This window comes from Carettochelys insculpta, chromosome 5 (assembly GCF_033958435.1).
Source record: "Carettochelys insculpta isolate YL-2023 chromosome 5, ASM3395843v1, whole genome shotgun sequence".
In the NCBI taxonomy this organism is placed as follows: Eukaryota; Metazoa; Chordata; order Testudines; family Carettochelyidae; genus Carettochelys; species Carettochelys insculpta.
The window spans coordinates 7714264-7727403 of NC_134141.1; the positions used below are offsets into that span (position 1 = coordinate 7714264).

A 13140-nucleotide genomic window follows, 5' to 3' on the forward strand; every position below is an offset into this window, starting at 1 on the left:
CTATTTGTAAGTTGAAATGATCCAACTATGTACAACATGTTGATTGTAACTTATACTAGATGAATGTTCACATTGTTACCCTAATTTCCACTAAAGATCACCCCAGAGTTCCACTCCATGTGTGTTAATTAAATGCCAATATTGGATTAAAGGAAATGGGTGGACTAAAGAAGTGTCATAAGTTTTCTGGCGCAGTTCCTTGAGTCTTATTTTGAGCATTAACTATCAGAGTTGGAAGTTACTTCTAACTAGAAATTGCTCCGTGAAAGTTTGGGTGGATGTTTGTATCCACCCAGCAAGTGCTTCAACTTGTTCAGTAGATTTATTCTTAAATGTCACCTGTCCTCCCTGTTTTCAGATGATAAATTTTAAACGGTTACATGTGGGCTAGCCATATTGATTCTTGGTCTGCTCCAAAAAGAGCAAGAAGTTGAGTACTATTTGTGCAAGTCCATATATGGCCATTTCTGAGGAATACGTAGGGAAAATCCATAGCAGAGGAAGATAAATTAAACAGTACAGTAATTTTTCACATGGAATTTTTTGGCACCTCCACAAGAAGTTAAGCCTCAGAGCTATCTGTGGTATAGATAAATACCATTAGTAACACAGTGCTTTGCAGTAGTGAGTCAAATGAGCAGAAACCAAGGGAATGGTGCTGTCTCTATTTTATTTGAAGCTATGGATGCAGGAAGAAATTTTAAATGACAAACTATACCTGTTCTTGTGCTAGAAAGTCCAGTAATTTGGAGTTGGTTTGGTGTGGCTTTTGAAGTTGATTGCTCTGATCTGACTTATTACAGCATTTCTAACCATTGTGCATTAACATAAGCAGATAAAAAGAAAAATTCTGCATCAAAATAATTGGTAAAATATTGTTTAGTGTTTCAATCTGAGTTGCACCTCTGTGGAATTCATAATCTAACTCTTCTTGCATGTTACTGCAGTTGAAATTTGCATGGAAGCACTAATTACCTTCTCTCTCTTCTCCCTGATGCGCACCAAGGCTGCCAGACAGATCAAAGATAGGTATGGTACAAAACCTTCTACAAAACTTCTTGCTTTTTAATTGTTAATCTTTTCACTGAACTCCAAAGCCCATTCTAAAGGGGAACAGTCAACTTCTTTGATACCTCTTAAATGTTACTTGGAAGATGATGATTATTTGACAGCATTTAGTATGTTGTCAGTTTCGTACTCTCCCATCTAGGGATGGGTCTACACTACAGCGTTTTGTTGACAGAAGGGGCCTCCTGTCGACATAACTCGGGCACCATCTACACATTAAAGCATTCTGTTGACTAGAGTTTTGACAGAACTCTGTATTTTCCTCGACAGTATTATGCCTCAAAAATTTGAGGCATAACTATCTCTGGACAGGGCACTATTGACAAGTGTGGTGTAGACACTTATGTTGACATATGCTTCTAGTGTAGACATAGCCTAGCTGATTAACTTTTTTTTCTTTTGTGTGTCTTTCACATAGCAAGAAGGGGAGAGAAATAGGTAACAACCTAGAAAATGGAGTGAGAAGACCTGCACTGACAAACAAGCAGACTTGAAATTTGAAAACCCTTTAAAATCTTTATCAAGCTCGCAGTTTCCCTTTGAATTCATAATTATAGGAGCTGGAATTAATTTTTACACCATTTTAATATTCTGTTTTGAAAGGCTATGTCTACACAGCAGCATTATTTTTGGAATAAGCTATTCTGGAAGACACTTTCTAGAATACCTTGTATTGAAATGGTGGGTCTGTGCACGAGATGCATATTGAAATAGCACTCAGCTATTTCAAAATAGCATGTCCCCACACAAGAGAGCCTCTTTTGGATTAGAGCTTCTGGAAGCACTATAGCTTATTTTGAAATAGCCCCTATTCAGAAATCTGTTTCAGAACTGGTGCTATTTCTTGTAGAATGAGGTTAACAGAATTCAAAATAAGCTGGCGATTTTTGAAATAGTGGTTTTGCTGTGTAGATGCTTGCACAGATTCTTGTAATAGTGTCCATTATTTGAAAATAACTCTGCTGTGTAGACTCACCCAAAATGAGGGGGTGCCTTGTAGCTAGAATTTTTCCAGCTAAGTTAGTCAAGTGTTGACAAACAACTTAACGTCTTGCTGGTAGTATTACCAATGCTGATGCCAGTGGGTTCACTTCCTGCATTAGTGATTTTTTTTATTCCTTTTTCTTAAATATATTTTTTTTTTTCAGATGTATAGTCTTCAACACACTAATGAGCTTTTTAGAGTAGAAAAATGTCTAATGGGCCAAGTATGTTTATGGTAAAACAATCTTAGGGTAAGCACATCTTTCTTCTAGACCAGGACAATCTATAACAATGTGCCCAGCAAACTCAAGCCACCCCAGTGGGTCTCTCTAGAGATGGAAGCACTTCCCAACTTGGGAAGACAAGCTGTATTCAACATGTGGGTGATGAGCACGCCAAGTGTTTCCAGAATGTTTGGCTGAGTGTCATTTTCATGAGCACAAACAAGTTACCGGGTGGGGTGGGGTGGGAGGGCAAGTTTCATGCTGCAATTCATGTCCAAGGTAAACTGAGCGTTCTTTGCTACAGGAAACTAAACTTTCTATCCAATCAAGCAGAAATAGAGAACCTTTAGTTGAGAGAAGTTTGAAATGGTGGTGGCAGAAGTTCGTAATCTGCTTCAGCTCCTTGAACAGCAGCATGCTTCCTGTTATCCCTTCCAAGCTTCCGTCGCCATTCTGGCAGTATTCAGCTATTCTGATGCAGTCATTGGACAGTGAATCCCTATACAGCTGGCTGTTGGCCAGACTTACCAAATTTCACAATGTGGTTATGGGGAGTTTCTGCTGGGACAAATTGTAAGGACTGACTTCTTGAGGTTTTACTTATGTAAACCAAGCTATTGTACTTTTGGGGTTTCCTTAGTCTATTGGCCGGTCAGTGTGGCTGCTAGTGATGTGCACAGGAAAGTTGGCCATGGAAGAACTAAAATATCTTAGCTGTAAACTGTAGTGACTGGTATTGGATATTGAGTGGTTGTCAAAGCAAATCCTATTTAGACTCTCTAGTAACAGAGGAAGCTGTGCTAGTCTATACACTATCAAAACAAAAAGCAGTCAAGTAGCACTTTAAAGACTAGCAAAATGGGGTGGCAGGGGTGGTGATGGTAGTATTTAGGATTGCCAGCAAGCTAACATTTCCTGCAGAAGATTTGGTTGGGTTTTAGAAACTTGTTCAAAATGGCCATGTAAATGGCCATTTCAAAGTTTACTAATGAAGCGCTGAAATACATATTCAGTGCTTCATTAGCATGTGGGTGGCCGCGGCACTTCGAAATTGATGTGGCTCATCCCGACGGGGCTCCTTTTTTGAAAGGACCCCGGCAACTTCGAAGTCCCCTTATTCCCATCTGCTCATAGGAATAAGGGGACTTCGAAGTAGGCGGGGTCCTTTTCGAAAAGGAGCCCTGGCTGGACGAGCCACGTGGTGGTGAGCCGTGTCAATTTTGAAGTGCTGCGGCCGCCTGCATGCTAACGAAGGACTGTATGTATTTTAGCGCTTCACTAGTAAACGTGGCCATTTCGAAGTTTTTGGCTAGTGTAGACACGGCCTTTGCCTTACTGGCACCTACCTCATACTTGGAAAGAAAGTGAGCCTTTTTTTATTTTTTGATTTTTATCCATTTTTAGACTTAGTGTGGATAATTGAGGCCACATTACCATTTGGACAAGATAGTTTAAGTATTCCAGTTGGGCGTGTATAATCCCTTTCATTCAGAGGTTTGAGGGCCCTGCCACTCTGACAGCAAACTACTTTGTAGCTATAACAAGCCAGAATAAAACTTAAAACTGGTGGCTCACAATTATAAAATTCTATCTTTAGGGATTCAGGTTCTTATAAAACACGGATGCTCTAATTCACTTGTCCTTAAATTAAAACTTCATATTTTCAGATGTCTTTGCTGTTTAGGAAAGTTACATTACGGTATGGATTTTTGTACCCTTAATCAAGCCATTTGTTTCGGTGCTTGAGTTTATTGAGGGAGTGGATTAGTTGGAATTGATCTTGTAATACTAAACTTTGAGTTGAGGGTTGAGTTGGAATTTCCAAATTTGAAATTGTTGTGAAAGTAAATGGTCATGGTGTGTCTGCTCTTTGCAATGCCAGCTGGATTGTCCTTTTCCCTAAGCAGGCAACTTGTGATCCTCTTCATTGTTCTCTTCTTTCTCCAAGTCTCTCTGATCTTATGAATTCCCTCACTGCCTCCACTGCTAGAATGCCTTTTTTGTGCTTCATGCAATCCATTGTAAGACTCTTTTCATGTGATGGGGATAGGGGTAAGTTTCCCACCTGTTCCTTCACTAAAACACTTAATCCCATTGTTAGCCACTCTCAGATGTCGAGATCCATGCATGTGAATTTGGGAGAAATGCTGCTTTTTCAGAAATTGGACAACAGTGTGTTAGTTGCAATGCTTAGGGGGAAAAGAATCAAGTTTTGAAAAGTAGCAAGTTTTAAAAATATGGACAGGATAGACTGAAGGTTTGACAGGTGGACAGCACTGCAGGGTAATGCTGTACAACTCTGTATGGTCACTAACAAAGACATGGCAGGAATGCACTCTTTTCTCCTGCCTCTTGCTCAAATAGATTGGGGATGTATCATACCAGTATTTAGTCTCTGCTGTTCCTGGAGCTAAGTCAAAGCTGAGCATTCATATGAAAGCTGATAACTCTTCTGCACGCCGGTCTTTGCCATGATACTGGTCATGTATTTTTACATGGAGTCTAAATTATACAATTGATATTTCCTCATCCCCCTAAATACGTTGGTGCTAATAAAGGATGCCTGTTTCGTTCAGCAGAAAACAGGCTTTGTTTCAAAGTAATGTCCAGTAATTTCAAAATGGGAATCTGCCTAAGAGACAACTGGAATTTTCCTCAATGGGAGACTTAAGATGCTTCATAGTAGTATCTTTAATGGACTTAGTAATCCTGGAACAAATTCTGCAGTGTTGGTGCTAGTGCACTTCTAATAATAAGATGATAGTTAAGTCTAATAACATTTAAAGTGTCATATTTCTTAAAATATCACACTAAGATCTTAATTCCCCAGTGCCATGCACCTTTTCTTTGATGCTTCAAGTCATCAAGGCCAGATGACAGACATCCTCGAATATTCAAGGAGCTGACTGAGGACATAGTGATTGTCTTCAAAAACTCATGGACGACGAGTCCAGAGGACTGGAAAAGGGCAAATAGAGTGCCCATCTATAAAAAGGGAAATAAGGACAACTTGGAGAATTAGGCTAGTCAGCCTAACTTTAGTAACCAGACAGATAAATAAGCAGTCAAGTAGCACTTCAAAGACTAGCAAAATAGTTTATTAGGTGAGCTTTCACGGGACAGACCCACTTCTTCAGACCATAGCCAGACCAGAACAGACTCAATATTTAAGGCACAGAGAACCAAAAACAGTAAGCAAGGAGGACAAATCAGAAAAAGATAATCAAGGTGAGCAAATCGGAGAGTGGAGTCAGACCGATAATGTGTCAAATAACAAAGCAATCACTTTGCAGACACCTAGAAGATAATAGTAATGCATAAATCAGCATGAACTTGCCAGGCGCAAATCCACATCAAACCAGCCTAGTCGCTTTCTCTAACAAATGAATCTCATGGATAGGTGGGCAGGGATGAGGGAGGGTGGGAGTGATTAGATGTGGCCTATTTTGACTCTAAAGTTTTAGTTAGTGTCTCGCATGACCACTTTATATATGAGGGAAATCCAGCCTAGGTGGAGCTACCATAAAGTGGGTGCATAGCTACTCACTGGGAACGGTTTTCCAACCATTTGTTCACAATCAAGCTGGAAGGGCATATTAAATGTGGTCCCATATGGACCAGCTCTGTCAATTTCTGTTGAATGTTTTCATCAATGATTGATAATGGCAGAGAGTACACTAAAAAGTTTGCAGATGATCCCAAACTGGCAGGAGCTGCAAGTGCTATGGAAGATAAGGTGAAAATTCAAAATGATGTGGAAATGGCTTGAAGAAAATGCCTGTCAGGGATGTTTTAAATAATAGTTTTGCCCTGAGTACGGGGGACTGGCCAGGATAACTTAGTTACTTCCAGTCCTAGGATTCTAGTTTCATACAAATCACCTGTAAAATGCTACCAGATCAGAATTTTTCACTCAGTGGCTAGTGGTGTTCTGTCTGCACCAGGTGCAAAGCATGAGAAAATTAGGCCTGAAGTCTTTAGTTACTTCTGGTCTGTCTTACATGGTCGGTCTGTCACTGGTGAGGTGAAACTTAGGCACTTCCAAGTAGCACAAGCTCTTGTGAGGTAATCTCACAGCAATGAAACACTTCTTGTAACTTAAATTTCATCAAACTGGCTAACAACGTTTTAAATTCTAGAAGCTTTTTTTTTTTTTCTCCCAAATATAAGGGAACAGCAACTTTCTCAAACCTGTAGCAACTTCTGAAGCAAACTTTAAAAATTATATGGCTTTGACACCCCAAAAGTTAACTTCTTGAGTTCAAAATTTCCAGAATATGAACCATGTTTTCCTAATAAACTTTTCTTTCCTGTAGAGTCACAATGGCTTCAGCGTTCCGCTTATCTTTGAAACCAAAAGTCAGTGATAACATGACTCATTTGATGGTGGACTTCTCTCAGGAAAGGCAGATGCTCCAGGCTTTAAAGTTTTTGCCAGGTAAAATGAAGTCTGTGGTGAACTGAATCTTTTATTGTAAGATATCAGGGATAAATAGTTTTCATGCATTTTAAAATAGGTTTTTAGGCTACCTTAAGCGGTTTCTTCAATGTTTACTAAAGCTTTCTCGATCTTGTCAGATATCAGCTCTCCATAATCTACTTCATGAGGAGTTAGCATATGTATCACCTTTACAAACTATTAGAGCCAATCAAAAAGGTGGGAATGAAAGCTGTTCTTTGCTCTCAGCCCTATTCTTGTTTCTTTACCATCATAGATAATTGCCAAAGGTTTTATCTGAACTGGCATGGCATCAGTTTAGCATACTCACAAATTGAGCCTTGTTTTGCATGGTACTGCTGTCGTTCAGTTCAAAGATGCCAGGGGTATGAGTACAGAGTAAGAGTGTAAGTCCCTTTTGACTTCTTCCTTTCTGTACTATAATATGTGATCTTTGAATTTCCTAGATTGGGTGTCAAGTTCTCAAAGGCATCAGTCCAGTAAACTCTGGCTTCAGGAAGCTTTTCATTTGGGATATGAATGAACAACCTTTATACTTAAGAGTCCTGAAGCACCTCAAAGATGACTAAGCTTCCTCAGATTCCTACCCACAAAAGCTAATATTAAATACCTAATACATTTTGCAAGTCTTTTTAAGGTGCTACACGACTGCTTGTTTGTGAAGCTACTGACTGACACAGCTACCCATTTGAGTCTATTAACCTTAACATGGTTTCCAAAGCTATTAAGAAAACTATTGCCTCCTGCTGGCAGTCATTCTCACTTTCACTGTATGATCTGGAGGTAACCTTGGTCCTGTGCTTAGTGTTGTCTCGAATCAGTGTCGTCATGCTAATCATGATTACATCATGGAATTCATGGCTAAACTGTACTTTAAACTACCATTCAGTCCTTAATATCTGAGTAAAAATGGCAACTCACTTCCTCTTACCCTTTTTAGATAAGGGAGGAGGCTTGAAATGCTGTTTGTATACTGTACTGTCATGTGGCATGACAGATGGAGGGATGGATTGCCCAGTGTTGTTCGTGGAAAAAGTTAGTCTGCAGTAAAACCCCAAAAACTTAATCAGAGCATTTTTGCAGTTTGACCTTTTGTTTTGTAGCCAGTTTCAACACAATGTTGGTTGCCTCCCTACTTGTTCATGCAAGATAATCTATACTAGGTATTTAAATATGGAAAGATGAATTTAAGGATACTGCTGGATTTTTTTTTTCTAGAGGCTAACCTAAATACCTTGTAGCTCTTTTTGGTAGAGAACTGTGTCACTACATATAACAATATGGATTCTTGGAGGCAAAAATTTTACTGGGTTTTGATTTTCTGAATGCCCAAATTTGGTCAGGAGGTGAAAAGTAGGCATGCAGATATCCCAGTAGTACTGGAGTACCTTACAACTCTTCTAAAAATGGACATGCGACAAACGTCTTTCTATCTAGCAGGAAATAAAAATTGGGCAGGAGTAGGTGCTTCAAAAATAGCTGGTATGGCTTCTGAATGATGGGTGCCATATTTCTGTCAAACTCCTGAACAATTGCTGGTGGGCAATAATCTGCTCTCTAAACTTCTCTCTTAAACCAGTTAGAACTTTTTCCCCCATGATTCTAAGCCTTTGAGCTTACTGCTTTCATAAACCTTTGTTCTCAATCTCTGTACAACCAAGACTGTTCCCAAACCTTTTGTAAACCACATGTCCTGCTGGAATATCAAGTCATCTGAATACAGTTTGTCCTGTGTTCTGTTTAAATGCCCCTTGTGAGGAGTGAAAAGCATTCACACAAGCTGTGCTATTGAAAAATATTCACCGACTTTTAACAGATCCTGTGCAGCCAGCCTCCCAAGCACACTATATGTATAGACTGAAGAAAATTTTCTGCTTCTGTTGGGAAGGCCAACAAAGTGGAGAGCACCATATCTTTTGACAAGTTACAAATGAGCAACTCTCTGGCTTAATGGGAAGCTACTTGCATTTTATGCTAAGAACTGGAGTGAGTGTTCTGCACTCATGCACTATTTGTTCAAGTGGACTACCTCTTGTTTTCATGCTTTGATTAGGGCTCACTTGCATAGAGGAACTACATGGTAAAAGGAAAACTAAAAATTTTTCAAAGATTTCTGAAATGTCTTCAATGCAAGCTGAAATTTAGATAATTCATTTTAACTCCATGATGTTTCAGTCACTTCAGGACACCTGCTGCGTTCATTAAATTGTAACTTGCACTTTTTTATTTGTGTGCATAGCAGTTAAGCTGTGCTACAACATTGGCAAAAAGAAGGGTGTTTGCTTCCATAGTGAAGAGCTTGAATTCCCCAATAAATAGTCGCTTGTCTCTCTCCAGTGGTGGTGAGTGCTCCAAAGGAAGTCCTTGTAACTGACCATCTTTTGGGATATATAGGACAAGCACACTGAACCAGAGAATGGCAAAGTGATTAAGTAGCCAAGCGTTCAGCTCAAAAAGTGACACACGTCACCACATTACTTGGTAAATATTCTACTATTGTGTAGTCAGAAGGGAAAAATGCTTCGTTAGAAATCAAAACCAGCTTAATAGTACTGAAAGCTTGTCACTATGAAGTGTTTGCATGAATGTAACCCAAGCTCTTTTTTGCTGCTACAAGCATTAGGGTTCTAATGTCGTTCGTTCTCAAAACCTTCACAAAAAAAATAGTGCTTAGATTTATCTGTCGACATTTCTACAATTTTCTACCTAGAGAGCAGGTTGACAGTGGTGATTGAAGAGGAGCATGGCTAGTAGGTAAATTAAACACCTGAGGGAAGCTGAATGCATTTTGAGTTGTATGTAGACTGAAGGATGCCTACTATATCAAGCCAGAGCATTGTGACTACACATACTGCTAATGCTTTCCAGGTGCTTTTTTTGCACACCTATTGCCAGATCAGCCAGTTGGGAACAGTACTGGGATCTGAGGTCAGCTTGGTCTGAGCTTTGCTTGATGGTCACTTTACCTGGAGTTTCAGTATGCCTGTGTAGTTTGGATTTTGTTAAATGAAACCATATGCCTGCAATGAGAGTTTTATGTGGAGTGGAAGAAATCCCAACCCTGTATTTACTGTCTTGAATGACAAAGTTATTACTACTTTGTAGTCGTCCTCACATTCAAGAGCAGATGGTTAGAAATGATGCAAAGGATTTAGCAGAAGCTTTTAGCTCAACAAAATGGCTTACTAAAGGCTAATTGGCTACATCTGTGATAACCCAGTGAAAGCAGTGCTGTTACAGGTATCACTTCAGTCATACTTCAGAGATCACAGATCCTCATGATGTAATTATGGATCTCAGACTTCAGAGCATCTGTTGGTCACGATGCAGGACGCGGAAAGAACCAGCTTGAATCAGAACTTGGTATTAATAGGGCTAATATTGGGAGGGTTGGGGAGAAGCACTCTGAGCAATGTAGATAGAGACCTAAATATGAAAAGTCCAATAATGCATATTGGATGGTGACTTTGCAGTAGGCTCTTCTTCTCTGACAAGTGTTAGGCTTCAGGGGAGTATAATACTTAGTGGGCTGTGAGCAAGCTTATTTCAAGCAGTATGTTTGGGTCTGCCTGTAAAACTGCAGAAGTTGATTAGTAGGTAAAGAACTTTCATTTGTAGGTTTAAAAAGCTTTTTGAGAGAGAAATATATATGGATACTTTTTTCTGTCTAGGTTAATTTGACTCTTTAAAGGTCTTGGTTTCACCTTATTCATGAAATAAGCTTTCAGTCATTAACTCCAGCTGTAATTGGTGATTTACCATATTTTGCTTACTTCATATACATTGTTCGGGGTGGGAGGGGTAGAGACTAGGAAATTCCATTTGATTAAAATGAACCACTGGTAAGATTGGGTTTGTTGTTAAATTATATGTGGTAATAGACTGTGCTATCCCTTAGTAGTCTTGCACCCATCTTCTGATGCTGCCTCTTTCCCACGTCAAGAAGAAGGCAAGCTTCGGACTTATTTGGGATTGTAGTTGAGGGTATGAGGGGGAGAAGTGTAGTGAAATTACTTCAAATTGTAGACTTGCTTGAGTAGCTGGTGTCAAGAGTTAAGATTTTGCAGTGTCGCCAACTATCTCATGGGGAGTAAGGAGTGAATTTGATTTCTAGTGCGAGGGTAACCCAAAGCTTAATGCAGGAGGACTTCAGAAAAGAGGTACATTTTTGTGTAGTACTTGAAGGGTACAATGAGGCCATCTTCTGTCAACTTAATTTAGGTTTGTGTTTTTTTGTTTGAGGCGCTAGAGGTCCTGGAGGATAACTAAATAAAAACCAAAGTAGTTTGACTAAACCTTTAAATAATTGGCAACATGCTTTCCCCAGTGAGAAGCCAGTTTGCTTTTTAGCTCTTATCCTGTTGCTTGGATTTTGCTGGAGAATAAACTCCAGAAAACAAAATAATATGCATACAGATACTACAGTTAGGTTGAACACAAAGTACTTACTAATGAGTGAATTTAGTGTACAAAATCAGGATGGGTGAACACACATTGTGTTAACAACGATTTTCTGTAATTATGTTGTATATCTGCATAAGGATGCTTGTGTCAAGATACTATTAAACCAACCTTTTTCTGAAGTGCTAGAAGCATTCTCTTGCTGCATGATGCTACATTAAATATATTTATATAAAGTGACCTGTAAAAATTTATCTGAATGCCTTATGATAACTTAGTCTCAACGTTCTTCTTGCTTGCTTATTCCAATCATGAAATTACAATGGCTAGTCCCTGCCAGCTCTATTTTTTACTGTTGGTACAAAGAGAGCCTGACCTGTATAGTCAGAAAAACATGGACAAGAATGATAAAAGCTAAAGCACATTTGTTAGCAAAATGTTAATTTTGTGTTTTATTCATAATACTCTGCCTGTTAAGTAGATGGATATATTTCACTTATCTTCAAATTCCAATTTGTAGATAATGGAGCAAAGCCCCTCAAAACAACAAATGCTACTGAACTACCAGCAATTTCTTATTCTCTCATGTAGCTCCCAAGGAACAGAGTGCAACACTGGGATGGCAAACGCTTTTTTTGAAACAAAGAACTGAAACTCTAATGTTGCTTTTTTTTGTTCTTCTGCAGTTCCTAAAGCTCCAGAAATAGACCCTGTGGAGTGTTTGGTAGCTGACAACACTGTAACGATAGTATGGAGAATGCCAGAAGAAGACAACAAAATTGATCACTTTGTATTGGAATACAGGAAAACTAATTTTGATGGGCTTCCTCGAGTAAAAGATGAAACCTGCTGGGAGGTGATAGACTATATTAAGGGCACTGAATACACACTGTCTGGTAAAGATTGCTCACTTGCCCTCTTAAAGTCTTCTGCTTGTGAGGAAACTCAATGAGTGCTAATTTTGTGTGTTTTATCTAACAGAATCCTCTTAGTTGTGGTGGTAAGATCCTGCCACTTACTGGGTTTATTTCTCTGGATGAGACACAAGCTTTCAGGGGAAAGACTTTTGGGGGCTGGCTGTCACTGGGGGGGGAGGGAGGTCTTCCCCCAGTGGCAAACATTTTTTTTTCAGGGGCTGGCTGCCTTGATCATCAACAGCAGTCCCTGGCTGCTGCTCCTCCTTCCCTTCCCCTGCCCACACAGGGCCTTATGTATATTCTGGTGCCTGCACCAAGCTAATGGCCGCCTCTGGCTGCCCTCCCTCTTCCCCCCCCCCCCCAACCCCACTTTCCCAAAGCGTGTGGCTCAAGGGAGCTGCACAGTGGCTGTATTTCATAAGGGGGAAAACAGACATGGTAATGTGGGAGTAAGAGCTCCCTGACTTGCTGCCCTGTGAGAGGGGTTGGGGGGGGGCTTTTTGGGGTGTTTCCCCCAAAGGGAACCACTGATTTTTTTTTTTTCAGTAGGGAAAGAGTGCCTAACCACTGGAAGGTGAGGCAGTCTTTCCTTATCTTCTGATGCTAACCACTGGACACCAGTGCCTTCTGGCTTTCCCCTCTTTTCCTAATTTCCTCTTGAAAATTAGCTGTTTTGGTTTCCAAGTGAGGGCAGTGCAGTCTGGGAAGATGATGGTGAGTGCTATCATGGCACATTTGGTTAAAAGTACTGTGGTGCGGATGACTCAAACAATATCTCATTGGGGACTTCTGAAAGATAGTCATTTGTTTTGAGGACAGTTCAGTGTGGGATGATGACATCACACTCCCGCAACCACTTGCAGGGAACTTTTTCTGATAATGCAGCAGCAGAAAAATCCTAAAATGCAGCAGGGGTCAAGAGACGGTGGGTAGGTTTCCAAAATGCACTGCTGTAAGAGACATACTTCCCTGATTTTAGTGGGGACACAATAGTTGTTTGTGTTTTTGTTGTGAGCAGGTGTGGATGTTCAACTTTGACTTCATAAAATCAAGTGTTATAAATACCACTTGGGTACATTCGACTTTG

The 13140-nt window shown here is 39.9% G+C and overlaps 1 protein-coding gene across 2 annotated transcripts in view; it reads left to right on the forward strand.

The window, feature by feature from the left end:
- The window catches only part of FSD1L (fibronectin type III and SPRY domain containing 1 like), a 48947-nt gene that overhangs the window by 15401 nt on the left and 20406 nt on the right, over window positions 1–13140 (forward strand). For both annotated transcript variants that reach the window (XM_074994615.1, XM_074994616.1), the window contains exons 5-7: window positions 1007–1029; window positions 6593–6714; window positions 11823–12032. In XM_074994615.1, the coding sequence (XP_074850716.1) occupies window positions 1007–1029; window positions 6593–6714; window positions 11823–12032 (355 nt within the window). The remainder of the gene's footprint in view (window positions 1–1006; window positions 1030–6592; window positions 6715–11822; window positions 12033–13140) is intronic.